We start from the raw sequence: 27,649 nt of genomic DNA, 5'->3' as shown, positions 1-27,649 counted from the left end.
ATGGCGAGCGCGGCGCCGGGGCTCGGCCGGGGGCGGCGGCTGCTGCTCCCGCTGCTCCTCTGCGCGCTGCTGCTGGGCCCGGCCCGCGCCGTCCACATCAAGAAGGCGGAGGCGGCGGTGCCCGGCGAGGCGCTGCGGTACCTGCACTCGGCCGAGCTGGGCGAGGCGCTGCGGGCGCTGGCGGCCGCGGCTCCCCCGGGCCTGGCGCGGCTCTTCAGCATCGGCGAGTCGGTGGAAGGACGGCCGCTGTGGGTGCTGCGCCTGACGGCGGGGCTGGGACCGGAGCGGGCCGGCGAAGAGCCCGGCGGCTCGGCCCTGCCCGGCCGGCCGCAGGTGAAGCTGGTGGGCAACATGCACGGAGACGAGCCGTTGGCGCGGCCGCTGCTGCTCCGCCTGGCCCAGGAGCTGGTGCGGGGCTGGGCCGACGGCGAGGAGCGCATCGGCCGCCTGCTCAACACCACCGACCTCTACCTGCTGCCCAGCCTCAACCCCGACGGCTTCGAGCGCGCCCACGAGGGTGACTGCGGCGGCGGCGGCGCGGAGGGCGGCCGGGAGAACAGCCGCGGCCGCGACCTCAACCGCAGCTTTCCCGACCAGTTCGGGATCGCCGAACCCGACCTGGAGCCCGTGCCCGAGGTGAAAGCCCTCATCGCCTGGATGCGCCGCAACAAGTGAGTGCGGCCCGGCCGGCAGCATTCCAACACCCCCCCCCCCCCCCCCGCCCGGTTCCCCTATGCACTGGCACCCCTCTCCGGGGAAGGGGAGACCCTCTGCTCCGCTCCCTGGGGGCTTCAGCTCGTTTTCAGACGTTCCCAGTGCTCCCTGGCAGGGCTTGAGGTGCGGCGAGGGGCGGGGAAGAAAAGCCATTTCCCACCAGTTTCTCCCCAGCCTGCCTCCTGTGCTGGGTTGGCCCTTTATGGCAGCTGGGGACAATCCTGTGACCAGGCGTGTGCGGGAGAGAGGCTTGGTGGCCGCACTTTGCTGTGCACCTGCCAAGGAGCCACGCTAGCCCCGCTGGGCACAGCCCGTGCCCTGCACACACCCAGGTTTCCCTGGTCATCTACGTGTCTCCCTTCTCCAGGAGCCCGCGGCTGGAAACTTCACGTCTGCTTCTTCTTGAAATTGTTTGTGGGTCTTGCTCTTGGGGCTGATAATGCTTTCACCATGAGCTGTGGGATGCTTAAAATATTCGGGGCTAAGTGTATAGCTGGTCTGTGTACAAACATTGTGGAGAGAGTTGTGTGGAACACTGCTTTTCCCCATCTTTGTGTTTCATGGAAAATTCCCTGGGTTTAGCAATAACACTCTGTGCAGCAGTGTTTCCAGATACAGGCCCTGCTCCTGCATCCCTCTTCCCCATCCGTCCTCCTGTTGAGGCACGCAGGACTGAGCCTTAAGTTCCTGCGCTGACCCGATCAGCCTTCACCTTCCGAGGGGGTGAATGGTGGGAAGTTGGGGCAGCCCAGGAGGGGAAATGGTGCCTTTGAAGCCCAGTTCTGGTTTGGGGACCAGCGCAGCCCCGGAAAGTGCAGTGGCCAAGCTGGGCACTGTCTCTTCATTTGCTTTGTGTTCTTCTTTAGAGAACTGTGGAAGGTCCAAACCACTAAGGTCAGCGCCGCCAACCGTGTGAAGTTGGGCAGAGAATGCCAGAATGCAAAGTGTGATCGGACATGAGCAGTGCACTGCAACAAACCGTGGTCCTCCCCCAAATGGGGACAGAGAGAGAAACAGAGGGGATAGCTGATGGCCATGGCACACTGTAGGGCTGTTGGTTGGATCCAGCCAACACACACAACGTTCAGCGTTGTATAGTGTTTGCTCAGTTTTAGGGAACAAAAGTTGCTTGGACAAACTATGTTTATTAAAACTTGGTGGATGGCAGTGCCTATGGGGATTATTGTTCTAGAGGAATTTCATGAACTGCACCGGTAGTTGCTTGTCCTGAGGATCCTTTGGGACAGCCTTGGTGTACCAGTTTGCACGAAAATCCCTCCAGACTTGATTCAACTCAAAATTAGTTACTAGAGAAAGTCAAGCATGTTCTTAATATAATTTTGAAAGTACTTTGGGCTTTTTTTGGGTTTTTTTTGCAAGTGTTTGAGGTGGGATTTACACGTAAGCCAGGGTGAAACAGGAAGAACGTGGTGCTTTGTGCACCCCTTTGCCTGGCAGCACCAGTTAATGCTGGTACATTAGACTTAACATAATCGCTGATAGAAAAATGAATGGGTGAACAGAACTATTTGATTAAAAAAAGAGATAGTGGGTGTAATGCAATTCGTGTGCGCTATTTTAAGCAAGGCAAAGGTATTGGTCACGTTACCTCTGCTCAGAAACTAAATCCCACTTGACCAAATGAGGAGGAGAGCTCTTTTTCCCTCAGTGCTGTATTTGGTGGAAAGAGGAAGAGCAGAGACAACTACCTTTGGGATTCATTGAAATGCTTATGCTACCTGTGATCAAATTGAAGTGTGGTGTAGGGCATGCTGTGCTGTATTTTCTGACTTGGGATTTTAACAGCTCTGTCACACATCTGGATCTTATTTGTGTGAATCGGTTCTGTTGTACACACCAGGTGTTGCTCAAAGCTTGACGAAGAGCTGTGTACATCACTTTATGCACAGGGCGCTGCTTGTCTGTCACAGAGTTTGAGGGCTCTGTCTTAAGCTGCAGCAAGAAACTCGTTTCATCTCCAGTAATGCCAGATGTGAGTTTGCAGAGTGAATAAACCAGGCCTGAAAGCTGGGTTATTGCAAAAATCCGCTGACTTCTCCCACATGCTCCCTCTTGGACACTGTTCAGACCCTCTGCTAATCCTCCTCGCTGTGTTGGAGGCTGTCGGGGATACGTCTCCCAGGACAGCGTATCTTTTTGTCCAACTCCATGTCGGACGAGTGTGTATCTGTTAGTGTAACCTCGGTGTAGCTGCAGCTCCGCAGCCGTTCTCCCTGCGCAGGGCTGCTGGAGCAGGGTCTGATCGCTTCCTCTTCCAAAGTAGCGTTCCTGCTGGGCGGCTCGGCCGGTGGGTGCGCTTTGCCTCATTGATCCCAAATAGAAATTTGGAGGCTCCTGAGAGCACAGTTTGGGTGGGAAGGCAGCAGAATAACTGGTTGGGTGGCTGTAGCCAGCTTCTTGTTAGAAATTGTTCCAGTATGACTCTTTCTTTTTCTTCTTCTTCTTCCCAACCCCAGGTTTCTGCTCTCCGGCAATCTTCATGGTGGCTCAGTGGTTGCAAGCTATCCCTATGATGACTCTCCCACACATAAGCCCACAGGAATCTACAGTAAATCGGCTGATGACGAAGTGTTCAAATATTTGGCAAAAGCTTACGCGTCGCATCACCCCATAATGAGAACTGGCAAACCCAATTGCCCTGGCGAAGAGGAAGAGACCTTCCAAGATGGTATCACAAACGGTGCCCAGTGGTATGATGTAGAAGGTGAGCTGTGCTGGCGAATCGCGAGCTGACCTAATGGAGTGTCTTGTAGAAATAGTTTCTTACTCCCACGGAGAACTGACATCCAAACCAGTGGTGATTATCACTGAGGAAAGGACGGTGGGTGAAGTGATATTTTTAGGGATGAATGTGTTCTAGCAGCTTGAAATGAAGGGAGGTGGCATCATGGGCACACCAGTAAGTGCTTGATGAATCACAGCTTGGGAGATGTTGTTGGGAAGAGATCACAGCGAACTAGAGAATTCTTCCTGACCCTGTTAGATGCTGGAGAGTTATCCTGCATGTGGGAGGCTTCGTTTGCCAAATGAACTGCTGTTAAGTCTCTGGTTGGTTACTAAATTTTGATACAGAAAAGAGGAAACTATCGTTAAAGGTATTAAACCAGTGCCAGTATTCTGTGAGGTCTTTTTTAACTTCCAAACTTGTAATTTGGTAAATGGTTATATAATAGCCTGCTGTAAAACTAGGTAAAATTTAAATGCGTGGTCTGAGCTAACCGAGCTGCTCTTGCTGGAAGTGGGGTAGGCAGCTTTTCTGTGAACTGCTCTGCTGTTAGACCTGTGCAGAGTGTGACAACCAGCACGGCCCGTTCTTGTCCAGTGCGGCGGGATCTAGAAGGGATCCAAAATTCAGTCTGCTGGGGGCTTCTAGGAGAGCTCCTGATCCCTCCGTTAGGCAGCTGCGTTGGAGGTGATCTGAATATAAGTAAATTGCCTCCTAGTGCCACTGCTCTGCTTGTGTGGAGGTGACCGACCTGGCTCAGCCACACATTGGGCTGCTCTGTGTGCATCCGTGTTGCTGAAAATGGGATTTAAACAACCATTGATATGATGAGATGCTCTTGTGGAAAAGGCTCTGTGGGCTGGTGGGAAGAGAAATCTTGGCTGTGTCATTAGAAGTTATACCATTGCCATGCCCCCTCAGCGGATGTTGTACAACCGTGGCCTCCCCAGCCAGTGCAGGAACTTCTGTGGTGAGGACACAACAAAGACCTTGCATAAACGGTACGAAGAAGTTACGTGGCTTTGCTGCGCCCGGACTGTTCTGCTTTCCCGCCTGCTAGGGCTGAGGGGTGATGGCAGGAGTGCTGAGCAAGCAACGACATCGAATGTTGTTTATCCTTCGGAGCTTACAGCTTAACAAATTCTAATAAGATGGCGTCTTTCCGAAACATGGGCTATAGAGCTGACTCCTATCTTAACCCTGCATCCACCTTGCTTGGGAAGGAGGGAGAGGGATCCATGATTCGGCCTGAATATGTCACCCCTGTTGTGGAAGAGGAAGTCTTGACTTCAGCAGTGCCTGAATCATTCCCCAGGATTTCACTGGTTAAATAAGATGTTGTGTTCAAATAAGATGCGATTTTATCTCTTTCTCTAGCAGCTGTCTCCTTCCCTCCACCCTGTTGAGCACACCAGCCCTGGTGTTTGCTGGCTCAAGGTTCACTCTCCTGCTGTGGAAAGTCCAGCAGGAGAAAGGATTGTTTAATCTGGTGAATTTGCTTACGAGTGAACAGGATATCCTGGATGATCTGTGCTGCCTTGTTCTCGTGGCAGTTGCTGTCGGCAGACACCTTAGTCGGGAGGTTTGTTAGGTGCAGCTCTAAGGTTTTCTGCCCTTGTAATGAAGTGGGATGGGTGTCCCCTGAAGGGAGGGTGGTTCCAGAGCTTTGGGCCTCTGTTCTGCTGCCCCAGGTCAGCAGTGTTTTTCACTGCAGGGTTAACTTTTTCATCCTCCTGCTAGGATGTGAGACACTTGGCTAGTGGCTGTGGTGCAATGAGCCTTTCGGGTTGCCTTTGCCCTGCCCGCAAGCAGAGAAGAAGTTTCACCTACTTTCCTTTCACAGGAAATGGCAAGGTGTGAACCGAAGCCCCGTTTGCTCTGTGCTGCCATCGCTGTGGTTTGTGTTATGTCCGATAGCCTCCAGCTTCCAGCCGCTGCGGAAATAAACCCTTCTGCTGTGACAAGCCACAATCTCGGGCTCAGTGCTGATGGCTGTAGGCGATTCACAGGCAGAGATTATAGGGAGTGTGCGCTGGCACTAGCGCTCAGAGTGGAGCATTGCTGAGGCTGGCAGACTTGCACGGTTTTTCCCCGGAGTGGTAATTTACATTTGATTGCTATTAAAGACGCACACGTGGAGGGTGATGGCAGCCCTTGGAGCACCTCCCAGGCACTTACATAAAGTGTAACCCACGGGAGCTGAGATCCAGGGAAGAACATGAGTAACAGATACTGCAGAGGCCAGTACACGTGTATTTTGATGTTGTGTGAAGTTACTGTGTCCCTTTGGGGTTTAGGCCTTAGCATTTATTTTTAGTAGTGGATGAAGAGTAGGCAAAGGGGAGTCGGTTGTACGTCATGTGTGACAGAAACAGCAAAACCACCACGGTGGCTGTATTGAGTCATCTGACTCTCTCAGCTCTGTGCCAAGGACTGCTGAGGCTCGTACTCGGACCAGGAGGCCTTTCCCAGTGATTGCAGAATTTAAATGTGTGGTAAAATGAGGTTGGGGAAATCCCAGTACCCTGCAGGAGCTCGCTGAGCTCTAGAGGTAGCCAGAGCACACGGTTCTGTGAACGGTGCGGGGCACGTGCTTGTGGCCCGTGGATCAGATTGTGCCAGGAGGGACTGCAGGCTCCAAGGGAACTAAAGCCAGGAAAAACAAAGAAATGAGAACATAATGTCTCAACAGGTGGAAATTTTTCTGCCATGTTTTATCATGTGAAATCAAACAGGCTGGAAAGCAAACTGCCACGGGATTCATTGTCCCAGAGTTACCAGTTCAGGTTTATGCCAGTGCCAGATCCCATTAGCTTTAATTTGGGTTTGCAAACAACCTCTTATGTGTGTCAAACTGAGGTGGCAAGTACAAACCATTGGAGTAATTGTTAAGGTCAAGTGTGCACAGAGAAAGATGGCTCTCTGCCAGACAGCTGAACTTGGCTGCTGCGTTCCGGCGCTATAGATAAGCCCGGCTGTGACTGGGATGCTTTTTAGAGGCTATCTCTGCTGTGCATGCTCTTACTCTTCCTTCCTTTTTAACCTCTGGGGGTTTTAACTACCGAGTGGCTGGTTCGGATCAAGAAAATACGTGCAAGTCTGGGCTGGTGTATGGTCCAAGGTGATGCTTGGAAAGCGGTTAAGAAACTGCTTAAGTCTTATCTGTGGGAAGGACATGCTTGCCTTTACTTTGTAAAGAGGCCGGTTCAGGAATGAAGTCAAGGTAACGTTCCATAGGGTGTTTTGTGGGCAGCCTTGGAAGGTCTTGTCGTGACTTGCAGTCCCTGCCTAAAAGTTATTTTCCTTGCTAGTTGGACTCTCTGATGTCCGAGTGTTTGAGGTGTTTCTGGTGTCTACCAGAAGGCACTTCTCAGGTTGAAAGTGGATTTAGGTTACACGCATGCTTACTGGGTTGTTTTGACTGTGGTTGCTAGCCACACTGAGCTTCCGAACAGCTTTTAGTGGCATCAAACTCGGAGCAATTAAAATGACTGCTGAGAACGTTGGGTGCTCGTGGCATCACTGTGGTGGCCTCTGTTTCCTGGGCATGGCAGGAGGCAGTTGCACAGTGTGAGAGCTCTGGTAGAAGTTTTCAGCCATGTCTTTCTGGGATATGCACAATTAGCTGCCCTTATGTGTTTGTGTTTTCACAAAATTCTTATTGCAATGGTTTCTTTCTTCTTGAGAACAGTATTGGCTTCATGGTTGCAGGTCTGATGCCTCTTTTTACGTCTAACATGAACTGTTGGGGTGGTGCAGCTTTGGGAAGACTCTGCCCTCTGGGGTGGTGCAGCTGCTGGATTTGGAGGCTCAAAACTTCACCTCCTCCTGAGTTTTAATGATTGCATTTTAATGATTGCATACAAATGGACAGAAACATTCCTCCGTCTGTTTGGTGCTGATGCTCACCTGGTCTCATGCTACAAGACAATCAGTTCTGTCCACAGAGTCAGCAACTTGTGCCACATATTTAATCACGTCTCTAGCTTGCTTTGTGCCACCTGCTCTCTCTGCAGAGCAGACACGACGATTTCTCTACTTTAACTTAGGTGCAGGTCTCATCTTCTGATGTCTGCTCCAGCGAGAGCTGGAATTAGTGAGGTTTCTGCTTAGTGCAGTTTCAAATAGAGTCCTTCCTGGCTGGCCTGGAAGGCTTCTCCTGGCACATGGTGTATTTACGGTATCTGGATCCCCAGGCTTGACTCGAGAGAGCTGCATTCTCCTGCTTGGCTGCCTGGTTTGAGCTGGCAGGGAGCAGAGGCATGCTTGTCAGCGTGAACTCTGCAGTACTTGTGCTGCAAGAGGTCTGGGTTCCTCGCCTGAAGGATAGTCTTGGTGCTTCAGGAGTGGGACAGAGCAGGAGAGAGGTTTGTTCTGAGCATTTTTGTGACCTACTGTCAGCCAGGCTGACTTGCTGTGCCTGTAAGCTGCTCGCTTTGATTTGCTTTCCTCACCCATAAAATAGGTGTGATGCTTCATTGGGAGGCTGAAGCTTTACGCAGCATGGGCTAAAAGACACCCTGTGCTTCAAAAAAAAAAAAGGCTGGAATAAATCCAGCAAGTTATCCCAGATATTACCCAAACAGCTAGGTAGAATAGAAGCACTAGAGTCTGGCAGTTCTCTGCCTTGGGTGTCTTTTTTCTGCTCTGCTCCTTGAATGTCGTGCTCTGCTGGTGGTAGGTTGTGTGCAGGTCTCTCTTTACCCCTCCAGCTCTTCTGCGCAGCCAGGAGAGGCTGTGCAGCTGGTATATGGAAAAATACGTAATTCCATATGCTGTAAAAATAGCTGTCCCGCTCTGCAGCGGGGCCGTGTGAAGGCCAAATATGTGCAGCGGATACAATCCAAATTTTCAGGCATGCAATGGACTACTTTCTCAGAGACAGTTTTACTGAAATTGATGTAGCAAGCTCTAATTTAGTCCGTTGCTGCTCTATTATGGGTGAGCATCTGTCCTAAATTTGCTTGAATGGCAGATGAAGCACTAAACGTGCTTTGTAATGGCTCTGGTTTACGTACGGATGTTTTCAAATGCATTAACGCCCTGCTATGAACAGATGGTTATAGGCTGGCAAATTGTTTCACTCTGCATGGTGTTTACTGGTGAGAGAGCAGCCTGCTGTGGGTTACTTTTCTGAGCCTGGTAACAGGAGCCGAATAGAACTGAGTACGTGTCAGATTTGCAGGCCTTGTTCCTCTAACCTCTTGAACTGAGGTTGGGAGTTTTGAAGTCCTCAAACGCTTTTTGGCCCCTTGTGCTGGGCAGAAAAGTCTCTTTCCTGTTTTGATCTTGGCCCGTGCACAAGCTGCAATGCTCTTTCTGGTGGCAAGTGACATTTGATTTGTTACAATAAAAGCTTCGTGTTCCCCAGGCAGCAGGCTCCCAGAAGAATTGAGAGGAACTGGGACATCTTTGTTGTGGTACCATCCTGCACGTCTTCCCAGCGGTCTGTTCTTCTAAATCCTGCTGCACACCATCAGTCCGTCTCTGCTTTACCCAAGTGCAGTGGGGCTATTGAATTCCAAGCAGCAGTCCCTGACCTTTAGGGACAGTGAATGCTCACAGCCACCACATTTATTATAAGCCTTCTTTGCTTGGTAAAGTGCTGCTGACAGCTTTTCCTGGCCGTGCCTTAACGCAGCCTCTGCAAATGCCAGGTAGTGCATTTGCATCGTGGTATTGATCCGTTCTGGCTGGTAAATTGGCCAGCACCCTGGCAGGTCCCCTGCTCGTGAAGGAGCTTGTGAATGATTAGGAAACTGCTCAGACAAAGCAAGTGAGGTTTATTAGCGTAGCACTGTGATGGACAAAGCTAAGGATGGGAGTGTGAGGTATGCATTTCTGACGGGCTTGCCTGCTGGGGTCCTGGAGGCTGCTGCCATGACATGTGCCACAGGCTGTCTTCTGCTTGCCTTCCTCCTGAAGTTTGCATCTGCCTCCTGCAGAGCAGTTGTATAGCTGTTCCGTGACAGATCGGCTTCTGAGAGCCAGTTTGACTTCCTCAACCTCATCCAGAAGAGGCTCATTGCCTGGGCCTCTGTGCCCAGCTGACACCAGTGGGCTGAGTGGCTCCAGGCACTGCTGCGCAGGGTGGGATGGAGCTGTCTAGGAAGTGGTGGCCTAGGCCTTGGCATGCCAGTGTGCCTGGACTGTAGCTGAACAAGCCTGAGTAACCCAGAAGATATCATCAGCACGCATAAAACTTAGTGTGGTGTGTTTTCCGTACTGACCCAACTGCCTGATTTGGTGGTGGTGGTAACAATCCTCTCATATGGCCGTGGCATCTGGCTACAGTCCTGTGGTGGGATTTGTCAGGGTGACTCTGAAACCTGTTTCACAGACTTGTGATGTTTTTAGAATGTCCTTTTTACTACTGAAAACTCCCACAAATGTTTAGAGGGCTGAACATTTGCAGTCTTCAGCATGCTGAAGTCTGAGCTCCAGATCGTGAGTGTTGATACTTGCGGACTTCAGGTCCTGCTGGTACATGATTCGTTCCCGTTTGAGAAACAGGTTTGCTTGCTGAGGGCTGAAAGTAAACTTCAGCAAATGGAGTCAGGACACTTGCTGGAACAAGGTGACCTTTTTGATTTGTGGCGGTGCCTGTGGAAGGGCAAGAATAGCAAGGCGAGCTTAGTACTGGGAAGCAGCTCTGTGCACTCTAGTTTTCTGATGCTTGTGGAGGTTTGGCTGGTTTAACACCCAGCTAGTGAGCTGTCCCCAGATGCTGCAACATCCTTAAATTAATTGAGACTGGTGCCTTAAAGAGGAGATGTGCAAGGAGGCTGGTGACTTGGCTGCAGGCCTCAGGGAAAAGAGCGTGTTTCCCAGGTGGACAAGTCTGTGTCCTGTTCTCCTCTTGCAGGACCTGGCTGTTGTGGGGTCACAGGAGTCCTCAGTGGTGAGGAAGGCATTGCTGCCCACCCAGATCAAGAGGAGAGTTTCCTGAAGGTGACTTGCTGCAGTTTGCTGTATGCAGTCACCATGTCAGACCTCATCAGACTTTCTGCTAGGGCTGCTCTAAAGATCAAACAAATAGAGACCTTCAGATAAGGAGGTGGAGGAAAAGAGCAGCTGTGGAAGTAGAAAAGGGAAGCATTGGTCTCGTCTCGTCTAGAGCTTGCTAAGATTTTTTTTGGGGGGGGGGGAGAAGAACAGTGTGTGGTCCTTGAAACTGATTTCGCTGTGCAGATTTGAGCTGCCACCTCCTAGGCTGATAGTGTGGGGTGTTCTTTTCCATCCTGAGCTCACTTTGGGGGGGGAGTAACTTCTCTTGCAGGAAAACCTCACAAATCTAAAGGTGGCTTGACGAGCATAGCATGGGACTCGGCAGCAGTAATATTCAAACTCCGGTGTGCCTGCCCTGGCATCCAGGACTTGTAGTGTCTGGAAAATGCCTTCACAGTGAAACGAGCCCATATGGATTTCCAAGTGCTGTGCTGCTGAGTTCAGCTGACAGAGCAGTGAGACAGACGGGACTGTCATCTTTGAAGTGCCTGCAGCTGATTTGAATAGCCCGGTGTGCCGGTTACTGGGAGAAACGGAGCCCAGTCTCCCCCAGCACAGACTGTCACAATGATCTGATCTGACTTTTCTCCTTAGGTTGTTTGCTCTGGGCTAGGGTGGCATCGTGGTGAGATGCTGGGGGGGAAGCTGAAAGCCGGGAAAGCTCTGCATGCTGTGGAGAGATGTCTGTACATTGCTCTTAGGACATATCTCTGCCTCATTTTCTCAGGTGGGATGCAGGATTACAACTATGTGTGGGCCAACTGCTTTGAGATCACGTTGGAGCTGTCCTGCTGCAAATACCCACCGACCTCCGAGCTTCAGCAGGAGTGGGAGAACAACCGGGAGTCTCTCCTTGCTTTCATTGAGAAGGTAGTATGGGCTGGGCTGGGCACGGGGGCAGCAGCTGTGAAACCTGCCTGTCCGTGGTGGGCTGAGAGCGCCGCGTTCAGTTGCTCTTGTGGCTTTGTTTGCTGCATGCGGTAACACAGCTGCTGCAGTTGCTGTGCAGAGGTTGGTGGCTACAAAGCTGTTGTGTATCTCTGTGGTTCTGCCACAGTTCCCACATCCTCCACGATAGCAGAGCTCAGAGGGGCCTCGTGGGGTTCAGCGTTAGACAAAGGGACCGATCAGTGTGGATCTCACTAAGTAGTGCAGAGTGCCTGTATGACCTCAGTGCCGTGAGTCTCCAGTGATGTTGAAAAGCACCAACGCTGCTGAGACCTTGGCTTGCAGAGTCCTCTGCCAGGCTGTCTCCAGATGGCCATGTATCAGCTGAGTAGGTGACAGCTTAGGCTGGGAAGGGAGGCCGCTGCATTTTGTCCCTCGATATGGCCTGTAACCCTGCTGTGTTCATATTGTGGCATGCCCACGTCGATGAATAAGAGGATTTGCTGGGGAGAATCGATTCTGAGATCTTGCTGCCTTCCCAGTGCATGCTGGAATTCCTGTCCTTGCCATCTTGCCAAGCACTGTCTGAATCGTGGGCCCTTGGGTGTCCTTGCCTGGCAGCTGTCCTGCTCTGCTGCATTTGGGGAAGGGCAGGGGGGTATTGCTGGCTGAGGACGCGGTTCCCCTAATGTTGCTTGTCTTCAGCCAGGCTCTTGCGTTTTTTTCCTCAGGTCCACATCGGCGTGAAAGGCTTTGTCAGGGATGCAGTCACCGGAGCTGGCCTGGAGAATGCCACTATTGTTGTTGCTGGTATTGCTCATAACATCACAGCAGGCAAATTTGGCGATTACCACCGACTGCTTGTGCCAGGGACCTACAACGTGACCGCAGTAGTAATGGGGTAATGTCTCTGTGGCAGCCTGCACCCACAGTGCCAACTGCTCATGTTACTTCACTTGATTTCTTCTCTCAAAGCATCTTGTGTATTGAAGGGGCTTGGCTGGAAGCTGCAGGAGTAAAGGGCTCCAGCTTAGAGATGTAGCTGTGTTTGTTCACCCCATGCGGGGTGCTGTTAGGTGCACAGCATTTCTGTCGCCTTTCTTTGATTGCTTGTATCATCCTCCATCTTTCTGGGCAAAGAGAGAAAGCAGAGCAGGGTCGCCCCAGTAAGAGTTTTTGTTGTCCCAGGTGTGGGTGTGAATGCGTAGCTTGCCCCTGGGCTAGCCCTGTGATATACCTGGGGCTTCTTCCCTGGGGAGTCTTTAGACAGGAACTCGTGCCTCTGTGACAGAGCAAGGACAGCAGCATAGCTGCATCCAGTGGCAGTGGGATGAGTCCTGTCAGCTTGTTTGCTGGTGAATCTCTTGCATGGTTCTTAACATCCCAGTGCATTCGGGTTGGGAGGAGTAGGCTGGAGTCGTGGAGAGGCTGTAGGGGGTTTTGGCCTCTGTTCTGCAGAGCCTCCTTGCTGAAGCCAGCTGTTTTTTTCCACAGTTACACACCAGTGACCAGAGAGAACATCGAGGTGAAGGAGGGAGATGCAACAGAAATGGATTTCTCCTTGCAGCCAACTGTAATGCCACCAGCTCTTAACGTCACACAGTTCTCAGCAACGCCTGCTCCCGGCCCTACCATCGCCCCCACCCCTGTGCAGGGAGAGGCCCCAAGCCCGACCTCTCTCCATCAACCCGTCCAACCTGTGGACTTCCGCCACCATCACTTCTCAGACATGGAGATCTTCCTGCGGCGGTACGCCAGCGAGTACCCCAACATAACCCGGCTCTACTCTGTGGGCAAGTCGGTGGAGCTGCGGGAGCTCTATGTAATGGAGATCTCTGACAACCCTGGCGTCCATGAAGCAGGTAACATGGGAAATCCCTCTTGGTAAGGCACTAGTGACAGACCCTTTGCTTTGGGAGACTCTGCGGTCGGAGCAAAAAGGAGCGTAGAGCTGGCGCCTGTCTGAAGAGAGACTGAGCTGCTCCTTGGAGTATCCTTTCTAAAAGGACTAGGTGCAGTGGGTGGCGTTAGTGTGAGTTAAAGCGTGTTGCTGGGGACGTCTACACTGGTCATGGAGCTCTGGGGATAGAAGGACCGAGGGGCTTCCCTAAGACCATGTTTGTCATCCTTGGTGTTGTGGAAGCAGAAGGGTAAATTTTGAGTAAACGCCCTCCAGCCCTGCAGAAAGGCCTGAGAGCGCCGTGCTCAGGGTGGTGAGATGTCTCCAAGCTTTAATGTAGTGGTTATAATTGTCTCTGGTGTGGCCGTGTGTCTGCAGGTGAGCCGGAGTTCAAGTACATCGGTAACATGCATGGGAATGAAGTTGTGGGGCGAGAGCTTCTCCTGAACCTGATTGAATACCTCTGCAAGAACTTTGGCACAGATCCTGAAGTGACTGACCTGGTCCGGAGCACACGGATCCACATCATGCCGTCCATGAACCCTGATGGCTACGAGAAGTCTCAGGAAGGTATTGCTGCCTGCATTGAAACGTCTGTGGGGTTTTTAGCTCTGACAGGAAGTCTTTGCGTTCATGGTACCTCTCTGAGAAATCTGGAGGCCTTGCTGGAGCAGAAGTGCTCTCTGCACAGGGAGGCTGAGAGGGGACTTGGTGCGTGCTGTGGGATGAGTGGGTGGACCCTGCGCTGCCCAGCAGTCAACTGATGCTTGAAGCTGTTGGAGAGAGCTTGTATGCTTCAGCAGTGCTATATGCTGCCCCTCTGTGGGTCCCCCTATGGTTTGTGGCTATCCTAAGGCTTATTAAAAAAAAAAAAAAAAAACCAAAAAAACCAAAAAAAACATTCCTTTGACACAGCTCATACTTGCTGTGCTTTGGTCCATGCTCTTAGTAACATGTGATGTGGGAGCCAGGCTGTCTGCAGAGCACTTGTCCAAGGATAATATAGACTTTTATCGTGATGTTGAAATTGGCAAAAACATCCTTCAAGGAAGTCCTTGAAACTGCGTGGCTCTTGCAGATTGGCAGAACAAAGTCTGTCCAGAGTGATTTTCTGGAAGCAGAGCTCTGCTTAAGTTTAACAAAGAACTTGCCCGGCTGGTTTGAGAAGGTGAGCTCTGAGGTTTCTGCGGTCGTGACATCCGGCTGCTGGGATTGTTCATGGTTCGCTGCCTTTCTGTACCTGTGGTGGGGCTGGCACTGAGAGCCTCTGTGAATGCCCGCTGAAAGGGCCCCTGGACACCCCTGTGCACAGCGCAGGCCTGTCGCTGAAGGAGGGCGTGGGGGTCCTGTCACCCTGGGGTGTAGGAAGCCAGCACTGTTGTGCTCTCTGCTGGTTGTTAGTTCTAAGCTCTGTAGTAAGAGGATGAAGCTTCTGCCCTGAAGTGGGACCTTGCATAGGGTACAAGCTTGAACATGCGTTTAATTTTCAGGAGACAGAGGAGGTACCGTTGGCAGAAACAACAGCAACAACTATGACCTGAACCGGAACTTCCCAGATCAGTTCTTCCTTGTCGCGGACCCTCCGCAGCCAGAAACTCTTGCTGTGATGACCTGGTTAAAGACTTACCCATTTGTGCTTTCAGCAAACCTGCACGGAGGTACGTCAGCCAAACCAAGCTCCTTCCTCTGTGCTAAGGTTTGAGGGATGGGAGTTTCAGGGATATCTCCACTGTGGTCTAGGCGTGAACTGAGGAGCTCTAGCGGAGAGCTCTCTGCCCTTGGCCTTGCTGTGAAATGGCAGGACGGGGTTCCTGCAACAGGGATAAGGCCTGTGCAAAAAAAAAGAGTGAATCAACTCTCTTGTTCGTGCTGCTGGAAGATGGATCAGAAACTGGAAACAGAGGGTGAAAACTGTGTCCCCAGACGCGCTTGTAGGGAGTTGAAGAGGCTGCTGGGAGGATCGCAAGCACTTCTCTGAAGGGAGCACGTGCGTTGGGGAGTAGCTGGCGCACTGCTGCTGGGAGATGGGGATGGACTCTCTCGTCAGCAGTTGCTCAGCAGCTGGGTCTGGGAATGCGATATAGTGCTGCGGCTGTTGGAGGCTTCGTAGTATTTATAAAATGAAGGGAACGAGATGTAATCCTGAGGGTTTCCTGCCTTGAATTGCACGGCGGAACTGTGAAATTTGCTGTAATTTAATTATCTTTTTGGAGTGATCTAAATTAAGTCTCTGTATTACAGCTTATTCCCTAGACAGTTTGTCTGCTGGCTTGTAGCTGTGGTAACTTGCAGGTGGTTGCTTTGTGCTAACGTTTAATTTTGTAGTGCAGAAGTACCATGTGTGGGTACGAGGGAGCTGGCAGTTCTCCAGCAGCGGTGGTGTCTGGGGTTCCACGGTGCTGTTAGTACGACTTGCTTAGGGAAAGCTTCAGTAAGCCAAAGATGTTACAATCGGTCAGTGCTTGCAATAAACTCCAGAAGGCTGAAAAACTACAGCAGCTGGGCCGAGGGCACCAGGCACATTCTAGGAAATTCCTCCCCTTGCTTTCTGTCCTCTGTGAAAGTGGTTATAACGAGGTTGGATGGATCCCTCTTGCATGTAAGAGCCAAACCTTGTGTCGTGGCTTGGGTTCACCTTCCCAGCTGGGTGTGGTCTTATCTCTTCCTGTGCTTTTGTTGTCTTTTTCTAGCCACTGGGCTTAATGCTTTGTTTAATGTTTTGAGAAACAGAAGACTTGACACTCTTTGAAGAAAAAGAAAAACTTTTCTTATTAGGCTGAGGGATCACTTGGAAAGTGTGCAAGTACGAGTCAAAGCTTGTTTCCCCTGCAGGTTCTCTGGTGGTTAATTACCCCTTTGATGATGATGAACAAGGAATAGCCGTATACAGTAAATCCCCAGACGATGCCGTGTTTCAGCAGCTGGCGCTTTCCTATTCCAAGGTAAAGCTCTAACGGGAAAGCAGGCCCATCCTGCTGGGTTAGCTCCTGATGCCGTCGGGAACCTCCTGAGCGGCTGGTGGAGGAGGGCGCAGGTGCTGGGGGTGCTGGTGTCGCAGGCGCAGCAGAAGGGTCCTGTGGGAGGCTCCCGTTCCACGGGTGGACGGAGCGCTCTGTGCGGGCATGGGGGCCGACACACCGAAGGGTGGTAGGAAATGCTGTGCGTGGGCCGGGAAGGGAGCAGGGATGTCTGTGGGTTGGGGTTGGGTGTGGGCGCAGTCTGTTTGTGCAGCAGCCGTACAAACACATGTCTACGTGAGCCTCTGGGTTTGGTAACCCCAAGTGTGTGACTAATGTTAGAACCAAAATGCCAGCGGCTGTAGAGTGTAGACTCAGCTTCACGTGTTGCTTCTCGTTTTTTAGGAAAACACAAAGATGTATCAGGGAAGCCCTTGTAAGGATATGTACCCCACTGAGTACTTCCCCCACGGCATCACTAATGGGGCTCAGTGGTACAATGTTCCAGGTAAAGTAGACCCTAACTCTCTTGCACTATTTACCTTCAAGTTAGTGCATGGGCAGCTTAAAAAAAAATTTAGTCTGATCGGTCGTAAACTCTGCATTGGTCAGACCGGATTACTGGGACTCAGGTTTCTTTTATAACCTCTTAAACAATGTACCCAGATAAAGTTATTCCTGGGGGAAGGAATTTACAGTGTACTTCTTCTGGCTCTTAGCAAAATGGTTTTGTAAAATTTTACAGCAGTATATTAGCATGAAAGGTATTTACAAGAAGGATGGTTATTTGTCTGCTGTTTTGACATCTCTTTGAAGCTTGAATCTTGCCCTGTGTAAAAGCCTTCTCTCTTCAGCTATAAAATGCATGCTGTAGTTTGTACTTCATCTTTCTCTACTATCCGATATGTATTTTGGTTTTCCTGAGCTGTGGTACAATTGCCTTCAGGAGACTTTGTCAAAACTTTTTTTGCATTCCCGTTGTAGGTGGAATGCAAGACTGGAATTACTTAAATACAAACTGCTTTGAAGTGACCATTGAGTTGGGCTGTGTGAAATACCCAAAAGCTGAGGAGCTGCCAAAGTACTGGGAGCAGAACCGCCGATCTCTCCTCCAGTTCATGAGACAGGTGAGACACTGACCCTGAGCAATTGTGTGAGCTGCCTCTGGGGTTTACATTAGACATGCCAGAATGAACAGGCTAATCTGTGGGCTGAAGCGAGTGCTGCATCCTGGCTAGTCTGGGTACCTGCTCCACAGAAATCATCCCCGTCAGAACAGGTCTCGACTCCTCTCCTCTCCTCCTCACGTACCAGAAATCTGTATGGAAACAGCAGCCAGGTGATGCAGGTGTGGGCTTGTTATTTCCCACTAACTTGGTTTTCCCTAGGCTGGAGTGGCCTTTATGTGCTGTTCCCCTCTGAGGTCAGGGCTGGTGGTAGTGCCTGCAAACAAAGGCGTGGAGCAGAGTGCGCTGTGGTGGCACGCTGAGCCAAACAGTTGCTCACTGTGGTGTGACCATCAGGTGATCTTTGTCCATGCCAGCTGCTAGCGAGTCTAACCCGAACCCTTTTGGAACATGTTGCTCCCCTGAACCTCCTGGGCTGGGAGCTGGTGGGCTGTGGGTGTCGGTGCTCCCCCAGCGATGCGGGGGGCAGAGCACGAGCTGGCACTCAGCAGGGCTCCGGGTCTGTGCTCAGGTTCACCGCGGCGTCCGGGGATTTGTGCTGGATGCCATGGACGGAAGGGGCATTCTCAACGCCACCATCAGCGTTGCTGACATCAACCACCCGGTGACCACCTACAAGGATGGAGACTACTGGCGCCTCTTGGTCCAGGGGACGTACAAAATCACAGCGTCTGCCCGAGGGTGAGCGAGCCGTGGCACAAGGAGCATACAGCTGCATGACTGACTTCCCCGTCAGGAGTAGTCCCATCGCCTCTGCCTACAGCAGGCGTAGGCATGGGTGTTTCTGTTGCCCTCTGGCCTGTGCGGTGCGATGCTACCCTGCTGTCAAAGACAGCTCGCCTGGTGCCGGTGTACAATCCAGATCTTCACTTGTTTGGAAGTGGCATGGGGAAGGAGTTGATAACTCAGGGTCTTTAGGGGAAATTCTCTTGCAGGCAGCTGCCTGCAGAAATGACTTCATCACTTCACCCACTGCCAAAACCTCTATGTTAAAGCAGTCTGACTTCTTGTCCTGCCAGTCTGCCACGTAACTGCAACACCTGAGCCAAAAGCAGCTCAGCGCCGTGTTGGACCCTGAGCTGCTCCCTGTCCTCCTGCCATTTCCATGTCCCTTTGAAGTGTTCTTGCTCTTCATTTTTACGCTTCTCACTTTTGGCTGGGGAGCAGTAGCAATCCCGTGTGAGTGTCTAGTCAGGAAGAGTGGTGGCTTGTGGTGTGAGGTCTCAAAATGCTTGACATTTTCTTGTGCCTTCTCTTCCCTGGGCAGGTATGATCCAGTCACTAAGACGGTGGAAGTTGGCGGCAAAGGTGGGGTGCAGGTCAACTTCACTCTTTCACGGACAGACATCAAAGCGGAGGAGGGGAAGGTGCCAGTCTTGAACACCCCAGACACCAGCGACCCCAACGAGAAGGAGTTCGAGACCCTGATCAAAGATCTCTCTGCTGAGAATGGCCTGGAGCGCCTCCTGCTTACCTCCTCGGGGGATGTCTCTCCTTATCGATACCGCCCTTACAAGGACCTCTCTGAGTTCCTCCGCGGCCTCTATCTGAACTACCCGCACATCACAAATCTCACCAGGTGAAAACTCAAAGCAGCAGTGCTCAGCTCCTGCCTGAGCAGTAGCCTGTGGTGTGGAAGTAGTGAAGTGACAAGCCATGAATGCAGTGCAGAGATGGGGACCTTTTCCCTCCCCTTCCCTGTAGCCCCTGAGTTGAGGGAGCCCCACGTGTAAGGGCACGGTGGCAGAGCACTGGCTGCAGGGACTCACAGAGGCACCTGCGTGCTTTTTCCTGAGACCTCATTTTACTGACTTAAACCTGTGGTGCTGTCAGCTCCCCAGGGGTGCCTGGGACTGGTGATATTCCCAGCATTGATATCCCAGGATTCTGCAAATACCTCTGCTCCATGCTCTATTTCCTTCATTTTCCAAATCCTTTTTGACATCCACCCTGCTAAAGAGTCCCCAGCAAAAGTGATTAAATTTCAATTGCAAATCTCAGATGGCCTTTTTTGATTGTCTGCTCTCAGATTTTTTAATTCAGTAGTGCAAGATGTGTTTGAGTTCACTTGCCCTGAGCCAAGGTTTCTGCCCTCCTGCAGGAGACCAGCTGCTGCAGCCCTCTGCTTTCCTTTGTGACCTGTAGCGCTTGCCCTCTGTCAGCCTTAGAAAGCACAAATCTCTTTGTCCCGAGACCTCATTTGCTTGTTGTTACCAGGCACAACGTGCTCATGTGCTGTCCCTGCTGGTGCCAAGGCTGCTTTTCTGATCTGTAGCCTCTATTGTCCTTCCAGTTGCATCAGCCCTGATTGTGTTCCCTGCTTTGCTTGCATTCAGTTTGCTAACTTAATGGCACGACTGTAGCAACAACTTCTGTGTTACTGGAAATAGGCCTGCTTCTGTCCTCTACACCGGGTGCTTTATATTTAGTTTGATGTCCAGATGTATCCTGCTCTGAAGGGAAAAAAAAAAAAAACCCACAACCCAAAACATAAACAAAACAGCATTGGAAGCACAGAGGCATTTAGCAGTTCCACATTTATCATGGTGTGATAGGCTATATAGAGCTATAGGGAGCATTGGGTGTGCTGTGCATCTGGACCTGGATACGTTCTTACACGGATAGTCCTGTTCAAACTGATGTTCATAGTGATTTCTCTTCAGTGCTGCTGCAAACTTTCTCTTACGATGTGGTTGTGTTTCGTGTGTCACTTGTCTATGCAGCCTCCTTACGGCGGTAGGCAGCAGTTCCTTTCCACACCGGAGTTTGTCCATCAGGTCAGGCTGGGAGCGTGGCTCGGTTCCTGAGCTGACGCTCCGGTTTCTCATCTCTCGGCAGTTTGGGTCAGAGCGTCGAGTTCCGTCAGATCTGGTCCCTCGAAATCTCCAACAAGCCCAACCAGTCTGAGCCGGAGGAGCCCAAGATCCGCTTTGTTGCTGGTATTCATGGAAATGCTCCCGTTGGTACAGAACTGCTCCTGGCACTGGCAGAATTTCTCTGCATGAACTACAAGAAGAATGCTGCTGTTACAAAGGTGAGGAGGCAATGTAAGGGACCGTCTTGGAGCCTTACAGCTATATCCTGACAAGACAGTGCTTATTGGGAGAGACTTGTCTTGTTAACACTGGCTTGTGGCTTACAGTGATCCCCTGCATAACGGGGAGATGTTGTGAGATCCACGGGGCGAGTGGGAACCTCGTCCTAGGGTGAAGTCCAGGCAAATGAGATGCACAGAGAACGGACCCTACTAATTGCGCTTTATGTACTGTTTCTCCTCCTCTTGTTCAGCTGATTGACCGAACGCGGATTGTGATTGTGCCTTCCCTGAATCCAGACGGCCGTGAGATAGCGCAGGAGAGAGGCTGCACATCGAAGATAGGCCAGACTAATGCTCATGGCAGAGATCTGGACACAGACTTCACAAGTAAAGCAAAACCTAAAGCGAAGTGATGTGTAGTGGCTCTGTAGAAATGCAGGCTGCTGTAGAAGTCTCCTGCTAGCTGCTCTAGGGGTGGGTGTAGTCGTTTGGTTATGGGGCGGGGGTGTCTACCTGTAAAGAGAGCAGCACCCCTGCCCTGGAGCCCAGGCAGCCCAGCTGCTGGGAAGCTTCCAAAGGATCCTCCTTACAGATGGTAATTTGTAAGTTCTTATTTGCAAGGAAAAGGCAAAGCGGAGTTGTTTAGGAATAGTCCAGAGGTTGGACAACACCTTATGTATTTTTCCTGTTAATTGGCTTCTTTCAACCCCGGATTTCTGAATAATGCCCTCTGTTCATGCTCCCCAGAAACAGGCTCCTTTTTCCCTGCTTTTCTGGTTTCCCTGTGACTGTCTGCTGTATCCATAGCACTGTATCAGTGCCACGTCCACCCCTCCTGGGGACAAAGCGTTCTCTCTGGCCAGCTTTGGCTGGGATCATCCCCAACATCTTCTGGAGAAAACGTCAGTTTGGTGACATTGAGGAGAGCAAACACACATGAAATACCCGCTGCAGCACAGAAGTAAACAGCTCGGGGAAACAGCGATGTGTTGCGTTTGTCTGGCGTTGCAGATGGATTCCCCCCGTGGGTAGTGTGAACTAGGTGCTTTACTTGATCTGTCAGGTGCATCTGCTGAGATCTAAGAAATGCCTTTTAATACATGCAGCAGACTTACATTTCAGACATAAATAAACAATGTGCTTCTGCTGGCCTCTCGAATAGCAGAGGAAACTGTTGTCAATTCCCTTTTCTATGTGTGGTTCTGATTTACAGGTAATTACTCCCGGTACTCGGGGACACGAGAGCCTGAGACCAAAGCCATCATAGAGAACTTGATACTGAAGCAGGATTTCAGCCTCTCTGTTGCACTAGATGGAGGATCTCTGCTTGTCACTTACCCATACGATAAGCCAGCACAGACAGGTATGACTGACTCCTCCAGGGCCTTGCAGACACAGTTACCCTCGGGCCGTCTCTGCAGAAGTTCATGTGACCACATGGTATAAGAGGTTTTTGTGCTGCTGGTGTTCTGTAGCCTCCTTTTGTGTTCAGCCCTTTGTGGAGTCGACAATCTGTTAAGTAAAGCTATAAAACCTCACAGGGTTCAGCTAGGGATCAGAAGACTTACCACTTCTGTTCCCACAACAGCATTTCAACCTTTCCTCTGCCAAAGCCAGTGTAAAGTCTGCGTTTGATACCACCCCTCAGTGTTAAAGGAAATCTGAAATGCACCTGAAACAATGTGTGTCACTGTTTAATACAGGATGATGGGGTTAGAGTGGGAATCTGCCCCCTCCCCTCTGCCCAGTGAATAGGAGTTGCTCTCTCGAAGTCTCCCCTTTCTCTTTGTAGTGGAGAACAAAGAAACACTGAAGCATTTGGCATCTCTGTATGCAAACAACCATCCACTGATGCATTTGGGCCAGCCATCCTGTCCAAATAAGTCAGGTATGTTTGGTTGAATCCTTTAACGCCCCCATCAGCTTGTGCTGGACTCCGCCAGGAGCAGGTCTGCCTGACAGCCGTGTTCTTGCTCTCACAGATGAGAATATTCCTGGCGGTGTGATCCGTGGCTCTGAATGGCACAGTCACTTGGGCAGTATGAAGGTACTTCACCGCGACACAAGGCTTTCCGTCTCTGCTGAACAAGCATTAAAAAGCATATTTGTTCTGATGTCTGGGCAAAAATTCCCCACCTCCGGCTGCACTTCGCAAAGCTTTTTAAATGCCACCCCTTCTGTTGTAACTGTGGTTTTGGTTTTTGCAGGATTTCAGCGTTATGTTTGGTCATTGTCCTGAGATCACTGTTTATACCAGCTGCTGTTACTTCCCGAGCGCAGGACAGCTTCCCGGCCTGTGGGCAGACCACAGGAAATCTCTCCTTAGCATGCTCGTGGAGGTGAGCCACAGTCTGTGGGAGGAAATTCTGGCAAGGAGTGACAGTGCTAGGGCAGGGGAGAGGAAGAGAGCAGCGTGGAGAGTCTTTGTGTTTTTATCGGTGCTGTGTAATTACAGACGTATAATTTAGAGGAATATGAGGAATGGATTGAACAGAGGCAGCAAGTGACCAGGAAATGTGTTGACGCAAGAGTTAAACATCTGTGCCGTGTTGCCTCACAGTGGGCTGAGCAGTCCTTGCAGTGTGGTGCACTTTTATTTATTATAGAGGTCAGGGATGGAGAACGGGCCGTATCTTGAGGGGAAGATTCAATCCTGTTTTGGTTAGAAACACTTGTCATACACTTGGATCTGAACTTGAAGTGTTTGAAATGCTTTATTTCAGGTTCATAAGGGAGTCCATGGGTTTGTCCAAGACAAGAGTGGCAAGGCAATTTCCAAAGCTACCATTGTTGTTAATGAAGGTATGAGGGTCTCTACTAAAGAAGGTGGCTATTTCCACGTGCTGTTGGCTCCAGGTTTGCACAACATCGATGTGATAGCTGACGGCTACCAGCACAAACATGTCAAGGTATGCAGCTATCCGTATCGGAGATCTTCCTCCCACTCCCTGTCACGTAAAAGCGTCCCTATGCGGGCTCTGCCTAGCTGGCTGTGTTCAGCTGCTGGTTATGTGTCCAGGGCAGCTGTTGTCTGCCCTGATACCATGGATGGAGAATTTCCCAGCGCAGCAGGGTGGGTTTGGGCAGTGGCTTTTCTTTCCATTGCGCTTGTCTTTGGCATCTGCCCGCTTCTGCCCTGGTCAGCAAGTATCTCTCATGTCTGGACACCTAACGAGGGTGCAAGTTTTGAGACAGCTTGAGCTCTTGTATCTTCCTGCAGGTCTTTGTACGTCACGATGCACCCAGCTCTGTGTTCATTGTGTTTGACGCGGAAAACAGGATATTTGGTCTGCCAAGGGAGCTGGTGGTAACTGTTGCAGGTAAAGTGACGCTTTTGATCAGAGCTTTGCTTTCTGTACCGGTTCATGCTGACGATGACCCTTCACTGAACTGGAAAAGCAGCCTGCAGACTTAAGCCGTCTCCTGCTTTCCCTTCTGAACACGTGCTTGTCCTTGCAAACTGGTCCCACAACTCTTGGATCTGGTGAGACTAGGCTAGCAGATGGGAGGGAGAGAGAAAGTGTTGCAGGGGGGTCTGAAGGGTCCAGAATGGACTTTTGAGATGCCTGGAATGAGGAGACCCTGTTTGTGCGTAGATCTGGGAGATCTTGCTTCTTCCCTGAGCTTTCTTTGAGTGGTGTGGCACCAGATAAGCATCAAGAGATTTTTGTTTTTTGGTTTTTTAATTTTTTTTTTTTTTTTTTTTGGGCGAGGTGGCAGCTGCTGGGGAGGCTCGAGCCTATACCCAGTGGTTTGCAGAGGAGCTCAGTGATGCCGTCCTAGATTGCGAGCACAGAACATAAAGCTAGTGCAGTCCTGCTCTGGGAGCAGCGCTCTCATGGCATGTCTTCTGTGGCCTAGGAGGAAGGAGCAGGGTCACGGCCAAGCGAGGAAAGTGGTTGTGACTGTAGAAGGGAAGAGAGGTGGTGGCAAGCCTAGGAGCCTCTGGGGTGCGGGAACATGGCCTTAACTTCAGTATCTTCTCTCTGGCAGGTGCAAGCATGTCTGCTCTGGTCCTCACTGCCTGTATCATCTGGTGCGTCTGCTCCATTAAGTCCAACCGACACAAGGATGGCTTCCACCGCCTCCGGCAGCACCACGATGATTACGAGGATGAAATCCGCATGATGGCCACTGGCTCGAAGAAGTCCCTCCTGAGCCACGAATTCCAGGATGAAACAGACACTGAAGAAGAAACACTGTACTCCAGCAAACACTGACACCTCCCGGGCGGGAGAGGAGGGTTCCCACGGACCAGACCCGGTGGCGAGGGGGCGATCCCTGTGGTTCACTTCTGAAACATTAGCGTGCAGGATGTGTCCTCCAGAGGTGGGGGTGGCAACTCCCAACTTCCCTCTGCTATTTGCACTGTTCCTATGTAGGTGCAAATCGGTGGGTGTTGGAGGCTATGTCTGGGCTAAGGACATGGCTTGTTACACTTTTGGGTCAAGCTCTGGAGGTTCACGTGATGTTGTTTGAAAGGCAACTTAACAGGGTGGCCGGCAGAGTACCTAGCACTTCCCCAGCATCTCAACGCAGCGAGCAGATGATGGGGAAGTGCCCTGAGACCTGCATGGAGTCGTAATTACAACACTCTAAAGCAGTTTCTCTACCTGTTTTGATTTCATGTTTTCCACTCCGTACTTGGGGGAAGCCAGATCCTTCACTTCGCTCCACGTTCTGCAGAGCAGCCCTTGACAAAAGACCAAAAAAAAAAAAAAAAAAAAAAAGAGCCCTTGGTTGTCAGCTACTCTCTTGGAGCTTTTCCCCACCATGAGATGCTGTAACCTGCTATGATCTGCAGAGTGGTTGTGGAGCACCTCTCACATGTTGCTGGTTCCAGGCAGTGACTTGGCGTCCTGGAAGCTGGGAAAGATGACATCCATTCTTGATGTGAGCTGGAGAAAGGAGCAAATGTTAGAGCTTCAGTGGACTCTGTCAAAGTTCTGTTGTCTGCCAGCTCCGTGGTACTGCTGTTCCTGACTTCTGGGGGAGAAAGAAACTTTATCCCCATCACCTGTGGTTGCTTTTCGTTTATGTAGTAGACTCAGCCTTTGGGGTCTCATGTTGGCATTACAACAGCACGGTGTCTGAAAGAGCGACTGAAGGTTGTTCTAAGCAAATGGATAAACCGATGGTGGTGGGTACAGTAGAAAAGCAAATGTTTACTGACTTCACCTGATCAGTTTTGCTCAAGTCCACCACTATTCAGGAGGAAACGGTGAAATCTGACCACTGCTTTGTATTTGAGCATTGTTGAAGCAGCAGGGAGAGGTCATGGGAGTATCCATGGCTCAACTTTGGTCTTAAACTTTGAAGAAAAGCTGCACCATTTGCCATTTTCCACCGAATAACTTTTAGTGATCAGAGCACTTTGGAAACACCTTTTCATCAAGCTCTGGCACCGGTAGGCATCAAATTAGCCTGTTGGCTTGGCTCTGTTCTGCTACTTCAGGCCTCTGAAGTATGTAGCAAGAGCTCCACCTGCTTGTGTGTCTGCGGTTGTGTCAGCTGCTGCTGCGGGGGCCTGTGTGCAAGGCGTGAGGAAGGGCTGAACGGCTGTGCTGAAGGAGAAGGGAAAAGCAGCCAAATTTTGGGGTTTTTTTTTAGCACTTGGCAGGAAGTTGGGATGCACGCTGCAGCTCCTCTGTCCCAAGACACATGGGATTTGTGGGGAATAGAAGGGATGTCCAGAAAGGAAGAATGGCTGAAATGTTTGATTTCCAAAGCCTTTTATGCACCTCTGACGTTCCTGTGCTTTCTGGGCAGAAGGCTGGGGTTAGAAGAGGCACTTATTTTCTTGCTGCTCATTTTCTTTTTTAATTCTTGCCCCACTGACCTGAGCTCCGGGATGCAGGACCCTGGCACAGCGACATTTTAGGTATCTACTTTGCCCTGAGCTGATCTGCTTTACAGCAGCCTGGGGAAGGCCACTAGTGAAACCTGCATGTGGGTGGCCACGGTGGGGTGTTTGCACCTAAATGTATGATGAGGTCTGTTCTGCAGGGCTCTGACCGGGTATCTGGGGGAACAGCACAGCGGGTTCCCTGTTGAAGGCCGTTGGGCCGTGTCACCTGGGGAGGGAGCTGTTCCTCACCTCTGTGTGTGGTAGGTGCCCTTCCAGAACCACGTGCTGATTTTGTGCAGCTGTCTGGAGGGACAAAGATAACCCTTAGACACCAGTATACCCTCTCCCCTGGTCCACGGGGCATTCTATTGCAAGAAGGACGTGTGTGCTGGGAACAGGGCGATGAAGCTGAGCATTCCCCATGCTCCCATCCCACATCGCTGGGGTGTGAAAGAGCTGCTCTTGTTGCCTCTGTTCTGCAGGAGTCAGGAGCATCTCTGTGCCTGCTCCCAGCTCACAGTGCTGAGCAGGGGCGGGGGTTTGCTCCTCAGCTGTGACCCTTTTCCATGTGTAATGGGCTGCAGCATACCAGCACACAGTAGTGTTAACCCTTTATCTCTGAACTTTCCCTGCTTCTGAGGGCTTTAATAAGAGACACAGCTGGGAATTTATATTAAAGTTGAGTTTGCAAAGGGCTCTTAGGGCTCCGTTTGGGCTTTGTTTGCTCTGGCAGCAGGTGACAGACTAAGCTGGCCTTGCTTTGTCCCACTAGCAATAAGTCTCATTAGGAATTGGCCCTTTCCCTGAGAGCCTATTTTGCAGTTAGCTTGGACTAGGCGCACATTTTTAAGGCGAGTGGGTTTGAGATGTTTTGCGAACGTGTGAGACTTTTCTACGCAGCACGACCAGGTGGGGTGTCGGGCTCTTGCTGTGTGCTTGGAGCTGCAGCAAGGAAGCACGGGGGCCCTTTTGCACCAGTTTTGGGAAGGCAGGAACGGCCCCCCCTTTGCCCGCGGTCTGTCTGTCCGTCCATCCATCTCTGGGAGCGCCCGTGCCCCTTTTGGTGAGGAGCCGGTCGCCCGTGGATGCTTATCCCTGGAGCATGTCGGTCCGTGCACTGTGCCTTCAAATGTACATTTTTAAAAGGGACTTGAATCGCCTTTTCCTGGAAGCGGGACGGGGCGGCGTGAGGTGAGGCCTGGCTCTGCCCTCAGCCGGGCCCTCTGGTTTTTTACCTGTATACTGAGATCCAATAATCGGTATAAAGCTATTTTGATGTCCACCTGGGTTGTCTCGTTCTTCCTCCGAGGGCCAGTGAGGGCAGGGGACGCTGGGCGGTCGGAGGGAACCGGGGATGATGATCG

The 27,649-nt window shown here is 51.2% G+C and overlaps 1 protein-coding gene across 1 annotated transcript; it reads left to right on the top strand.

The window, feature by feature from the left end:
- Positions 1 to 27,567, top strand: CPD (carboxypeptidase D). The gene is made up of 21 exons (XM_086475053.1): positions 1 to 671; positions 3,192 to 3,439; positions 11,196 to 11,338; positions 12,088 to 12,257; positions 12,851 to 13,218; positions 13,635 to 13,826; positions 14,747 to 14,914; positions 16,089 to 16,198; positions 16,619 to 16,721; positions 17,198 to 17,340; positions 17,912 to 18,081; positions 18,668 to 18,979; positions 20,239 to 20,434; positions 20,689 to 20,824; positions 21,651 to 21,800; positions 22,230 to 22,325; positions 22,420 to 22,484; positions 22,645 to 22,776; positions 23,161 to 23,346; positions 23,658 to 23,757; positions 24,431 to 27,567. Exons 1-21 carry the CDS (start codon positions 1 to 3, stop codon positions 24,655 to 24,657), a joined length of 4,086 nt encoding a protein of 1,361 aa, XP_086331179.1. The 3' UTR covers positions 24,658 to 27,567.
- Positions 27,568 to 27,649: the final 82 nt, after the last annotated feature.

The sequence above is a fragment of the Leptosomus discolor genome, chromosome 18, assembly GCF_034619465.1.
Source record: "Leptosomus discolor isolate bLepDis1 chromosome 18, bLepDis1.hap2, whole genome shotgun sequence".
Classification (NCBI taxonomy): domain Eukaryota; kingdom Metazoa; phylum Chordata; class Aves; order Leptosomiformes; family Leptosomidae; genus Leptosomus; species Leptosomus discolor.
Note: the sequence above shows the minus strand (reverse complement) of the source record. Positions and strands in the feature narration are given on the sequence as shown.